This window comes from Cebus imitator, unplaced genomic scaffold, assembly GCF_001604975.1.
Source record: "Cebus imitator isolate Cc_AM_T3 unplaced genomic scaffold, Cebus_imitator-1.0 Scaffold57, whole genome shotgun sequence".
Lineage (NCBI taxonomy): Eukaryota > Metazoa > Chordata > Mammalia > Primates > Cebidae > Cebus > Cebus imitator.
Window position 1 is genome coordinate 4,146,119 of NW_016107372.1, and position 12,550 is coordinate 4,158,668.

Consider the following 12,550-nt stretch of genomic DNA (forward strand, 5'->3'; position numbering starts at 1 on the left):
GTTTCATTTAAAAGTATGGACATTGCCTCCAAAACATTTACTAAAACTTTCCACTATATATCATTTTCTGAACTTTTCAATAGACTCATTTGATGCAAATATAGAACTGTAATTTGTGTATGAGATGGGGTCATTATCAATATAGAATTTTGATTGGGTGACATCACTGAATGCTACCTATTTATTTTGTCAAAATACTGTAACTATTTGCTTGGGCTATTCCTGCTCATTTGAAGATGCTTCATTCTTCAGTTAGAGTGATGAACTGTGCTGAGCAGCCAGGCATTTTTGGAAAACACTTTATATCTCAACTTCAGAGTACTTCATTTATAGGGAGGGTAAAGTTGCCTGATACCAACCAGTTCGCCTTTAGGTCCTGGTAATCCTTTCACTCCCGGAGTTCCAGGAATTCCATCCAAGCCCTTTCTCCCAGGTTGCCCTCTTAGCCCTGGGTCCCCTGGGGCACCCACTTGCCCCTTAGGCTGAAGTGTTTCACCTTTTTCTCCTTTAAGTCCTGGGTCACCCTGGGCACCTGGGAATCCCTAGGGTAGTACAGAAATGAATCTGCATTGTATTTTGATACAGTTCTTCTTGTGTCAATCTTAAAAACAGTGTGAACAAGAACTTTTGAATTTTAACATGAACTTTTCAACACACTTTTTTTGGTCCACAACTATTATTTCAAGCATTTTGTTTGTTTTGCTTTGTTTTTAACTTCCAAAACTGAAAAATAATTCAGGTAGATAGTACAATTCAAGACAATACACACAATAATATCATAGAACAATCACCATAATTCATGTTGTGTTTGAATACTGGTAAATTTTAACAAGCCTCTCTGAATAATTTGATCTATGTATATTTATCTATAAGTTTTTGATTCATGAGGACAACCAAGATTTTAGTTTTTAACAGACTTATTGAGGTATAATTTATATACCATAAAATTTCTCCTTTATAATAGTACAACTCAATGATTTTTAGTAAATTTATAGAATTATGCCACAATCGCCACAATTGTGTTAAAACATTTCAATCACTCCCCCAAATTCTCTGAAATCCATTTGCAATGAATCTCTGTTTGCACCCTCAGCCCCAGGCAACTGCTAATCTGCTTTCTGTTTCTAATACCATTTCAAACTGTTTATAAATTCATTAACTCATTCACTTAATCAGTCATACATTTATTCATTTAATCAGCAGTTATCTATTAAGTGCCTACTGTTTGCAAGGCACCAATCGGATAACCTAAGTGTGTTGCAACCGTATTTCCAGAGTGTGCAGTTTTTCAAATTGAAGCTAAAGATTTAAAAACATGAAATCTTACTGGAAATCCTGGAAGACCTGTATTTCCTGGGGACCCTGGACTTCCTTTCAAGCCAGCTGCACCTTGTCTTCCTGCAAATCAACGAATTATTAACTAACTCCTCCTTGAACTAATTTTGAGTAATCATGGTAATACAATGTATAAAGAAAATAGAGTGTTTTCTTATGGGGAAAGAAAGACAACTTCTATCATAAAACATAAATGCAATAAGAGAATGGGAGTAAATAACCAGAACAAGAGGTCATGTAAAAAGTAACTCAGATCTTAGCTTCTTAAAATTTTCATCTTCATAATTTTAAGAATATATCTTTATTTTTCTGAGTATATATTACTTTTACAAGTAATATATGCTGATTGTAAGAAAATTATGCAGAAAGAAGTGACTAAAAATCACCCATAAATCTGCCAGAAGATAATATTTGCTAAAGTTTAATGTGTATTAGTCATAAATTTTTATATCTATAACTGCACAAGACTCATAAACACACTGTTTTGGAATTATAGTATACATATGTCAATAAGTATGAATAAGTATGAATTTATAGCTTCATTATAAATGGCTGCATAGCAGCCTATTTTGTTGGTGAGCCATCATTTATTTAGCTAAATGCTGTTTTTAGACATTTAGATGTTAGGTAGACATTTGTCAACTTTTGGCTGTTGTACACAATGCTTTGAAAGATGTCTCTAGATATTTAGGTCTCCAAATGTATCCAATTATTTCCTTTATAATAAATTTTTAAAAGTATAACAGCAGAGCCAAATGATGACAAGCTTTTCTAAGGATTTGGATGTCTCTTGCCAAATTGCATTTTATTGCACAATTTTATACTTCTTGGAGATATTTCAATATCTATGTAAAGATGATCTCTTTAAATGACCTTCTGGGTAGGTCTTTGGTCAGTTGATCAACATATATCTATTCAGATTCTATTTTGTGCAAGATATTGAGCTGGGATGTATATTTTTATAGTAATCCAAACCATTTTACAGCTTACAAAGCTTCTTTGAGCTGTATCTGGATAAGCCAAACGTAGAGAAACTATGGAAATTACAACCATGCAACGAGTGATCAGCGTCAGTGAGCTGCTCACCTGCTCACCTGGAGTCAAAGATAAGACATAAGGAGAGTATACAATAATGATATTTTATCTTTTATTATTTTTCCTCCTTATTTCCCTCCTTCATTTTCTTCCTTTTGGTTTTTGTTTTAATAGAAAATTTCTCCTAGGTATTTGGATACTGAACAGGAATGACATGAGGAACAGCCCTGCCTCCCTGACCCTCCTTCCCTCACAGGCCTGTGAGTCAGGGCAGGGGCAGCTACTGAAAGTAGCAGAGGCCTTCATAAAGGAGAAGTGAGTGGGATCTGAGGGGACAAAGGATCCCTGCCCAAGTGCATGTCATCCAGTGGCTGGCCACGGTGTCCATGGCTGCCACCATTAATCTTTCTTCTTTGGACTGAGACCCAGCCTCCCAGAAGACCCTGTGCCAATGCAGATGGCTACTAGATGGTGTTAATGTATAACATTCCCTATCCAGGTTGCCAGGTAGACCTTTGGATTAACTCTCCAAAAGCAGCCCCCGAGGAGACAGGTGACAGCATCACAGTCAGGGGATGGAGGCATGGAGGGCAAGAGCATGCCTCCGGATTTGAGTTCAGTCTCTGCCACATTATTAGCTATGCTACCTGATTCTTCAGCTTCCTCATCTGTAAAATGGGGTTAATTAGAGCACCAACCTCTAGGGTTGATGTGAGAAATAAAGGAATGGAGACACATAAGACACTTAGAACAGTACCCAACACATTGGTCAAAGGCTCTGTAACTTCGCCTCTTACTGGTAAATGATACATAATTTGATGACACTGTCTTGAAGACCAAGGTGCTGGTGGCAGAGTTAGGACTGTAGGTGGTAGCAAGGGAGAGGCCCTGTGTAGACAGGGGAGTGGCACAAGGGTCAGAGGAACCTAATCAATAAACAGGGACGTTTTGTACTTCAATGTTTTGCCCATAGCCAGTTCTGTGACTAAAGATGGGGAGGTCAAAAGCAGAGGTAGTGACAGCTGGGAGCAGCCATGCAGGGTGGAGAGTCCTGGCCTGGCACAGAGTTGTCAAGGGAAGGCCTGTGAGTCATCCTTTATTTAAGCCTCAGGACATGGCATAAAATGTCATATTTTTTTCTTTCAAAAATTGACTTAGTGGCTAATTTAAAAAACACCATGAGATTTTAAATAAAAATTCCAATTCCTTTCTTCTCATGAAAACTTGGAAGATTTATTAATGCAGGGCCTAGCATTTTGCATAGTAACAATGGCCTGGCGCCGACTGCCTGCTGGCCTGTTCAAATGCTCCCTCGGTTTTTTAACTGCAGTGCTGCAACTGTCTCTCATCCCCAGCACTGAGCAATTTTTTTTTTATTGCATTTGCATCCTTAAGAAGAAACTGAAATACCACATAGTCCTATGACTCTTTTAAAAGTAGGAACATGAAAAAATTGACTGAGTAGTGTGTCTTTTGAGAAAAAAAGGAGAAAGCATATTTCTTTATGGAAGAGAAAGAGGGTGTGTGTTTCATGTGGCTATTTCACTACCTTCAGTTACCTGCTGTTCTCTTGTAGGACACTGTGTTGACAATTCCTCCCTAACACAATACTTTGCTAGGGGTCAGCAATTAAAATGGAACAGGGAAAAATACTAGCTTTTCTTCCATTTTGGCTGACTTTATGTTAACAGAGATATGTTTGTGAAACTCTTCCCTCCAAGTTCATATAAACCACGTCATGACATCCACCAATCTAATGCTTTTATTTTCTTCCAGTGTATTGACCCTTTTGTGCTTGCAAAAACACTTGCATGCAAATTGTTTGTACCTGGGATTCCTTTTACACCATGTAACCCTGGCAATCCTGGGAGACCGGGAGGCCCTGGGATATAAGGGCACTGTGTGCACAAGAGACCTGGTTCTCCTGCAATGAGAATAGGCTAGCATTACTTATAAAGCTACATCGAGTCCTCAGAAAAAACAAACACTTTCCAACCACACTGTCATTTATTACATTTCAACATTTTTAGGTAGTGAAAATCATCTAGGACATTATACATATTAATTTAAAAATTCATCTATTATAGGTCTCACTTTTGTGTTCTGAGCTATACAGTTCTTCTGAAAGGGGAAATTCCAAGAGTCTAACATAAAACGTCTATTTTCTTGCATGCAGGCAAAAACTCACATTTTAGGGATGTCCAACAATTTATTGCATGGGTGCCAAATAAATTATTGATTTACAGATAAATGAATACTTTTAGCTAATTGAAAAGAAGTCATCACTGACTGGCTGCTGTTTGGGATCACTGTTATCCCGGGGGAAAAAATCAATGATAAAATGATGATGAAAAAGGCTTATCCTAATAGGACATTATTGAAAGAACCAACCTTTGGGTCCTTCAGCTCCGAGGATTCCTGGAGACCCTAGATAGCCTGGCAGTCCGCGATCTCCAGGTGGACCCTTGCGAAAAACGATGTCACCTATAAAAATACAGTACCAAACGTAGTTTTTTGTTTGTGTTTTTTTTTTCAATGTAGCAAGTGTTTTAATATATGTATTATTTAAAATGTGTCTCTCTCATCTTTGTATTGGAATCCCAGTCTTTAGAAGTTTATCTGCAGCTAAGAAGGCATGGTGACCAGCTCTTCCCTTCATATTACATAGATGTGGTATTTTTAATGTAGTTGATCTTTGAAAGCTACATTAAAAATTATATAACTTTTTTTGGTCACAGAATCAACCTATTTTATCTTACTTAGTTGTTTCCAATTATTCCAAAATGGTATGGTTTGGCTGTGTCCCCGGCCAAATCTCATCTTGAATTGTAGTTTTTATAATTCCCATGTGTCATGAGAGGGACCTGGTGGGAGGTAATTTAGTCATGGGAGCAGTTACCCTCATGCTGTTCTTGTGATTGTGACTTAGTGCTCATGAGATCTGATGGTTTTATTACAATTTTTTTCTTTTACTTTGTTGTGAGAGATCTGATGGTTTTATAAGGGGATTTTCCCCCTTTTTCTCAGCACTTCTCCTTGTTGCCATCATGTGAAAAAGGACATGTTTGCTTCCCCTTCTGCCATGATTGTAAGTTTACTGAGGCCTCCCCAGCCATGCTGAACTGTGAGTCAATTAAACCTCTTTCCTTTATAAATTACGCAGTCCCGTTATGTCTTTATTAGCAGCATGAGAAAGGGCTAATACACAGACAATCCCTTTAGCATCTTGAGACAAATGATCAAATCTTATTCTGTGTATTTTTAGATACATTGTATTTTCCTGATATACTATAGATGCTTAATATATATTGAGTAAAAATAATGGATCCTGACTCAGGATATCATCCATATTGTCTTTGTTGCTTGTCTGTTATCAGTTGAATTGTCATCCTTAAAACAAGTCTCTAAGAAAGCTCTTTTCAGTTTCCACATTATCTGCTACTGTAATGTTACAATGAAAAGGGAATTCTCTTAAGCTAGTTGTGTTCAGTAGTCTAATTTATGGCTTTGCCATTTCAATTACAGATTGAAGACAATGGTGATGAAAGTAAATATTTAAAAACAGTACCATAGCTGTCCCAAATTTCAGAAAAACAAGGTACCACTGGAAACATTTAATTTCATTGTAATACAAAAGAGTGAGCATTTTGTGATCAGTTTTCTTCATCTTTAAAATACCTAGAGGGTCTTCTTTAAATGGTACAATCTGATAAAAGTTTAATACTTAGTGTGGACTTATATGAATACTTTTACCTTCATAAATTTTTGTGTATTTGTATATTTTCATACTTAATTGATGCTTAATTCAAAAAATATTTGAGTACCTGCAGTGTTCCCTATGCTACATACTGGGCTTAAAACAGTCAAAAAAACACAGTTTTTGACCTCAAAATGCCTTGATTCTTGTAAGAAAAACTGACAAGACAAAGATAAGCCATTGTGAAAACTTCTACAGTTGGGAGAAGCTTGGAGGTTACAGGATACGGACTCACTGAAAGCATTCTGCTGGCCTTGAACTTGAAGCTGCAACACCAAGGATAGATGAGTGTTGTTTATAGAAGGGAAGGTAGGAAGCAAAGGGCTCTGGGCAGGGTGTAGCAGACACAGAGGGAGCACGACACTTCAGGGAGGGAGCAGTAAGCCCCTGGGCCCAGATCCTGGCTTTAGCTGCATTAGCCCTCTGAGCTCTGCATGTCAGCCTTGACATAGAAAAAAAGAGGATACTAAACCTCTATATATATATATATTTTTTTTTTATTTTTTTTGAGATGGAGCTCCCTCTCTTGCCCAGGCTGGAGTGCAGTGGCCCAATCTCAGCTCATTGCAACCTCCACCTCCCACGTTCAAGCAATTTTTCTACCTTAGCCTCCTGAGTAGCAGGGATTACAGGTGCCCACCACCATGCCCAACTAATTTTTGCACTTTTAATGGAGATGGGGTTTCACCATGTTGGCCAGGCTGGTCTTGAACTCCTGACCTCAGATGATCTGCCCGCCTTGGCCTCCCAAAGTGCTGGGATTACAGACATAAGCCACTGCACCCGGCCTAAACTTCCATCTTAAAAGAGACTTGGAAGAGGCTGGGATTATAAGCGCATCATCACACTTGGCCCTAGAAAAAGTATATTAAAACATAAAGTGTGATCTGTATGTTTGTGAGGACCTATTGTACCTATGAGGCAACACAGAATGCTAAGTAGCTCTGAAGAGGGATGCGAAGGAAAGACTGCCTGTATCAGGACCTCTGAACACCACTTCAAGTCCATTGGGCCATAGCTCTGTCATCTCTGACCCCTTTACCTCATAGCATGTGGCCTTACACCCCATGCGGCACACCTCTGGCCTACTGCCCTGGGGCTTGCCTGGTGATGCCAAGGCATGGGATGTTCTGGGAACCATGCAAACGCAGCTTGGAGGTGGGAGGATGGGAAGTGGGGGGCTGCTTGTCTCTGGGGGTGTGGGGAGTGGGGAATCTTTGAGCCATGGGAACTAGGAGCAAATGGATAAATTCTTGCCTCTTTCTCCCCTGGCACAGGCTTCTTAGAAGATAGTCTCCAGGGCTGAACAGGCAGTTGCATTTGGCCAAGGCCAACTTGATAGCCACCCATCCTTCCCCACTTCACTCTCCTAGTCCCTCCCTTTGCTCTGCTCTCTGGGAAACTTGGGCTAAGACTTTGCTGCATTTGTTAAGTAGTCATTGCATGAGTTTCTTTCACAGAAAGTTAGTGAAATAAAGACTATCAGAAAGATAACTCATAAAAACCACACAGACTGATGGCTAAGCTGTGAGGAGGGTTTCTTGCCCCTGGTTTGCACACATCTGTCATAGGGAGCTGTACGCAAGAGGGATCCTCTTCACATCTTTACCTGGTGGTCCTGGAGGTCCCGGTGATCCTGTAGGGCCTGGTGAACCAGGACATCCTGGGGACCCAGGAGTCCCCATGGCATCCTTTCCTGGGGGGCCTCGTTCCCCTTTACTTCCTTTCAAGCCTGGCCATCCAGGGACTCCTCTGAGGCCAGGCCTTGATGGTCCTTGGAGAAAATAATCATTTCTTGTATTTTACATTTTTTCCTGATTAATACAAATTTATTTTTCAATTGCAAGAGTGATATAATTTTATTTATAAAAGTTGCACAGTGGAGAGGTACATGACACATATAAAATAAAAAAGTGAATATCCTTGCTTTTTTCATCTGCGGCCTTGTTAAATAACCACACTGTAGCAAAGTGCAGAACATTCCATTCCCACAGGAAAATTTATCTAATTTGTTACAAGAAACTGAAACAGAGTTTGGGATGCACTATAGTCTTTTTATTTAAAAGGAAATGAGAAATACTTCCTTATATGCTACTTTGTAGATGTTTTTTATTAGAGACTAGAGGATGCTTGCAGTGCCCAAAACTACAGAGAAACTTGCTAAGTGGACTTTATTCCTGTCAGGGTCTTAGACATAAAAGGGTGTGATAGGGGATAGTCATCTCCTGGGAAAGGAGCCATGTCTCGTGGCACAAACCCCACCCTAATCTTAAAATGGTGAGGATGAGACAGTCTCAAATCTGTGTCCCACAAACAGTTTATTTATTTATTTATTTTGAGACAGAGTCTTGCTCCATCGCCAGGCGCCAGGCTGGAATGCAGTGGCGCGATCTCGGCTCACTGCAACCTCCGCCTGCCGGATTCAAGCAATTCTCCTGCCTTGGCCTCCCGAGTAGCTGGGACTACAGGCGCGCCACCATGCCCAGCTAATTTTTGTATTTTTAGTAGAGACGAGGTTTCACCATGTTGGCCAGGATGGTTTTGATCTCTGGACCTCGTGATCCACAGCCTCGGCCTCCCAAAGTGCTGGGGTTACAGGCGTGAGCCACCACGCCTGGCCAACAGTTTAACTATTAAGTAGAGAGATGCTACCAGCAAAGGGCTGAGAAACTAGCAGGGGTAGTATCTGATTATGGCCTATCACTCGAACATAAAGGCAAATTCTTCTGATTGACAGCTGTTTCAGAGCTTTGTAATTTTTTATCATATTTTACTTTGGCATATTATATTTGTACAAATTTATGGGGTACCTGTGAGATTTTGTTACATGTATTGAATGTTTAATGTAATGATGAAGTCAGGATATTTTGAGTGTCTATGACACGAGTATTTATCATTTCTGTGTTGAGTACATTTGTACTCAACATTTCAAGTCCTCTTTTCTAGTTAATTTGAAATATACAATACATTGTTGTTAACTATTGTCACCCTACTCTGCTATCAAACATTAGAATTTATTCCTTCTAACCGTATGCTTATACACATTAACCAATCTTTCTTCACTCCCAATTCCATCAAAAAAACCTCTTAGAACTGATAAACAATTTCAGTAAAATTTCAGGACATGATATCAACATACAAAAATCAGTAGCTTTTTTTTTAGGCACCAATAATGAAATAGCCAAAAAAGAAATCAAGAAGGCAATTCCATTCGCAGTAGCCACACATACAAAATAAAATACCTGGGATTACATTTAACCAACAAGGTGAAAGTTCCCTACAAGGAAAACTACGAAACGCTGATGAAAGAAATTGAAGAGGACACAAACAAATGGCAAAGACATCCCATGCTCATGGATCAGAGGAATTAATATCATTAAAATGATGATACTATCCAAAGCAATCTACAGATTCAGCGCAATCCCTTAAAATACCAATGCCATTTTTCACAGAAACAGAAAAAACAATCCTAAAATTCTTCTGGAACCAGAGCTTTGTAATTTTTCATTTATTGGCTTCTTAAAGGAGCCTGCTTTTTCACTTAGGGGCCGGGCAGGGGGAAGGAGGTCTTCCTTAGTGTCAGAGCTCTAAAATATCTTTTTGCACCATTCTAACTGTAAGCGATATCTACTATTAACAGTTTGACGTATGTCTTTCCATGCATATTTAGGTACATATAATATTTATGTCTGTATCTATTTTTATATTGAATTATAGTATACTTATAGTTCTGCAGTCTGTTTAATTTTGATTAATTTTCAAAATTATGAAGTAGTATAATATACAGTACCATATAGAGAAAAATATGATCAGTGGCAGGCACCTGCCACAGTAGTTTATCAAATTTTGCCCTTTTTCTAGTTTTGTTTCCATGAAAAAGAACACACTACAGTTACACTTGATGAGTCCCCATGGGCCATCCCTGATCCAACTCTTTTTCCTCTCTCAAAAGGTAAACACTCTAATGAGTCACAGACGAAAGTTTGGAACTTCACAGAAAAAGTGTAATGTACGTATTCTTATGCAACTTGTGATATGTTATAAAAACTATCATTTTCAACCAACCTCATTACTGTGACATTGTTTTCTATTTCTGTACCTTTGAGTTTCAAGGCCCCTGCTCATAACCCAAAGTTGCTATAAAAATTCCCTGACAATAAGGCCTTTACACGTAGTTAAAACTGCTGAGAAGTGAAAAACAGCATTTCTATATCACTTCATATCAGCTCTACTCCTTCTTCCACTATAAATTGCAAAGATGACAATTTTAGAAGTGGGAAACACTTTTTTATTTTATTTTATTTTGAGATAGAGTCTCACTGTATTGCCCAGGCTTAAGTACAGTGGCATGATCTCAGCTCACTGCATGATCTCAGCTCACTGCAACCTCCACCTCCCAGGTTCAAGCAATTCTCCTGCCTCAGCCTCCCAACTAGCTGGAATTACAGGCATGTGCCACCATGCCCCCTTTTTTTGTATTTTTAGTAGAGACAGGGTTTCGCCATATTGGCCAGGCTGGTCTCAAACTCCTGACCTCAGGTGATCCACTGGTCTCGGCCTCCCAATGTGTTGGAATTACAGGCGTGAGCCATTGCACCCGGCCTAGAAACACTTTTAGATCAGTTAAGGAAACATTTGTCTTATGTAAAGAATGCAAACTTAATAGGGGACAGTGTACTTTCCTTTGTAATAGCATTTCTATTTATACCCCAAGAAACGTGGACATACCAGGACTTCCAGGAACTCCTGGGGGACCACTGGGACCTGGGAATATATAACATTAATTAATTGCTTAGAAAGATACAAACGCTATCCCATCCACTTTTGAAATCTTGGGTAACAATATAACGATAGTTAATAATACAGAGTTTTCATACTTTTTCCTACCCTCATGTAGACAAACATTAGAAATTGTCACTTACTTAGACAAGAGAAAACTAATTTTAGAAGTCTAACATTCAAAAGTAAATCATGCCATCTTATCATTTTCATATAATTCAGCAAAGATTTACTAAGAGCCTGCTGTGTGTTCAGCACTTTGCTGGAAGTTCAGATGCAAGAAAATCAAACAGTGCTGGAACATCCAGGATCTGCAGTTTGTCTTGATGTTCTGTCTTAGATTGCTTCCACCTGTAACATTCTGGGGGTTATCATTCGTTTATATATACATGTGAGTGATTTATAGTAAGTGTACCAGATTTTTAAGAAAATCTATATCAATGCATTGATCTGTCCTTTTATTTAAATACACTGGGAAATTTTATTCTTTTAAGTAAAAGTTTCCTTTGAAATCTTGTTCATATCAATAATTTGTCTAGGTCAGTGGCTCCCCATCCTGGCTGCACGTTGGACTAGTCCAGGGAGTTTTAGCAATCTACCAGAGTCCACAGCCCTCCTCCAGATAATGACATCAGAATCACAGGGTGGGACCTTCACAAGGTCATTATAGAAGTTCCCAGGGATTCAAATATGTAGCCAGAGATGAGAGTGATTGGCCTAGAACTTTGGGATTTCTCCAAAATGGTACAGCATAAGTACATGTGACAATAATTTATGGCATCAAGGACAGATCATTGTGCCAAGAGTCAGGGAGCCAGAGTTTCAGTTCCCCTTGTAAATCTCTGTGTAAGTTTGTTCTGGGTCCCCATTTCTCCTTTCCTAATCCCGTTGAGATTGCCAGTGCCTTGCACTTCCTCCTCCTGCCCTCCAGTGAGTGTTTTCATGACAGATTTGAACTTTATGCTTTGTTACCTAAAGATAATTTAATTACCTTAATGCTATATCACCTATGAAATAAAAATATGAAGAATAGGAGACATTAAAAAATAACACCCTTATGAAAATTAAGAGATCTCCCTTCCCATTCCTCCCCCATGTGAATTCTAGAAGCACATGCTATTTATTACTGTGAAAGAAAGCCAGAACTATGTTCAGCAAATGCTTTGGGAAGAAATTTATTCTTACCTTGTGGGCCACGAGCTCCTTTGGGCCCTGGTGGGCCTGGAATGCCTTTATCTCCCTTTTCCTGGTATATGTCATAATATTCTGTCTTAGAGGAGAAAGAAATGAATACAGAGAAAGGCTAGCTATTTATGGACAGCTCACCAAGCATAAATTACTTCAATTTCTTCATTTTGGCTCAAAGATGGCTTCCTTCTTTTGCTGAATTCATAGGTTTACATGTTAGCAGGAATAAAATATTCATGTAAATGTAGGTGGAACAAGAGACTGAGACCATCCTGCCAACATGGTGAAACCCCATCTCTACTAAAAATACAAAAATTAGCTGGGTGTGGTGGTGCACACCTGTAGTCCCAGCTACTCGGGAAGCTGAGGCAGGAGAATTGCTTGAACCCAGGAGGCAGAGGTTGCCGTGAGCTAAGATTGCACCACTGCACTTCAGCCTGGCGACAGAGCAGGACT

General features: G+C 39.1%; 1 protein-coding gene across 2 annotated transcripts in view; it reads right to left on the reverse strand.

Annotated features, from left to right (window-relative positions):
* LOC108304799 (collagen alpha-3(IV) chain) overlaps positions 1–12,550 on the reverse strand; it is a 147,110-nt gene that overhangs the window by 40,554 nt on the left and 94,006 nt on the right. For both annotated transcript variants that reach the window (XM_017529110.2, XM_017529111.2), the window contains 7 exons: positions 12,092–12,176; positions 10,856–10,891; positions 7,737–7,901; positions 4,762–4,854; positions 4,199–4,294; positions 1,328–1,398; positions 360–542 (listed from right to left, as the gene is read on the reverse strand). In XM_017529110.2, coding sequence (XP_017384599.1) covers positions 360–542; positions 1,328–1,398; positions 4,199–4,294; positions 4,762–4,854; positions 7,737–7,901; positions 10,856–10,891; positions 12,092–12,176 — 729 coding nt within the window. The remainder of the gene's footprint in view (positions 1–359; positions 543–1,327; positions 1,399–4,198; positions 4,295–4,761; positions 4,855–7,736; positions 7,902–10,855; positions 10,892–12,091; positions 12,177–12,550) is intronic.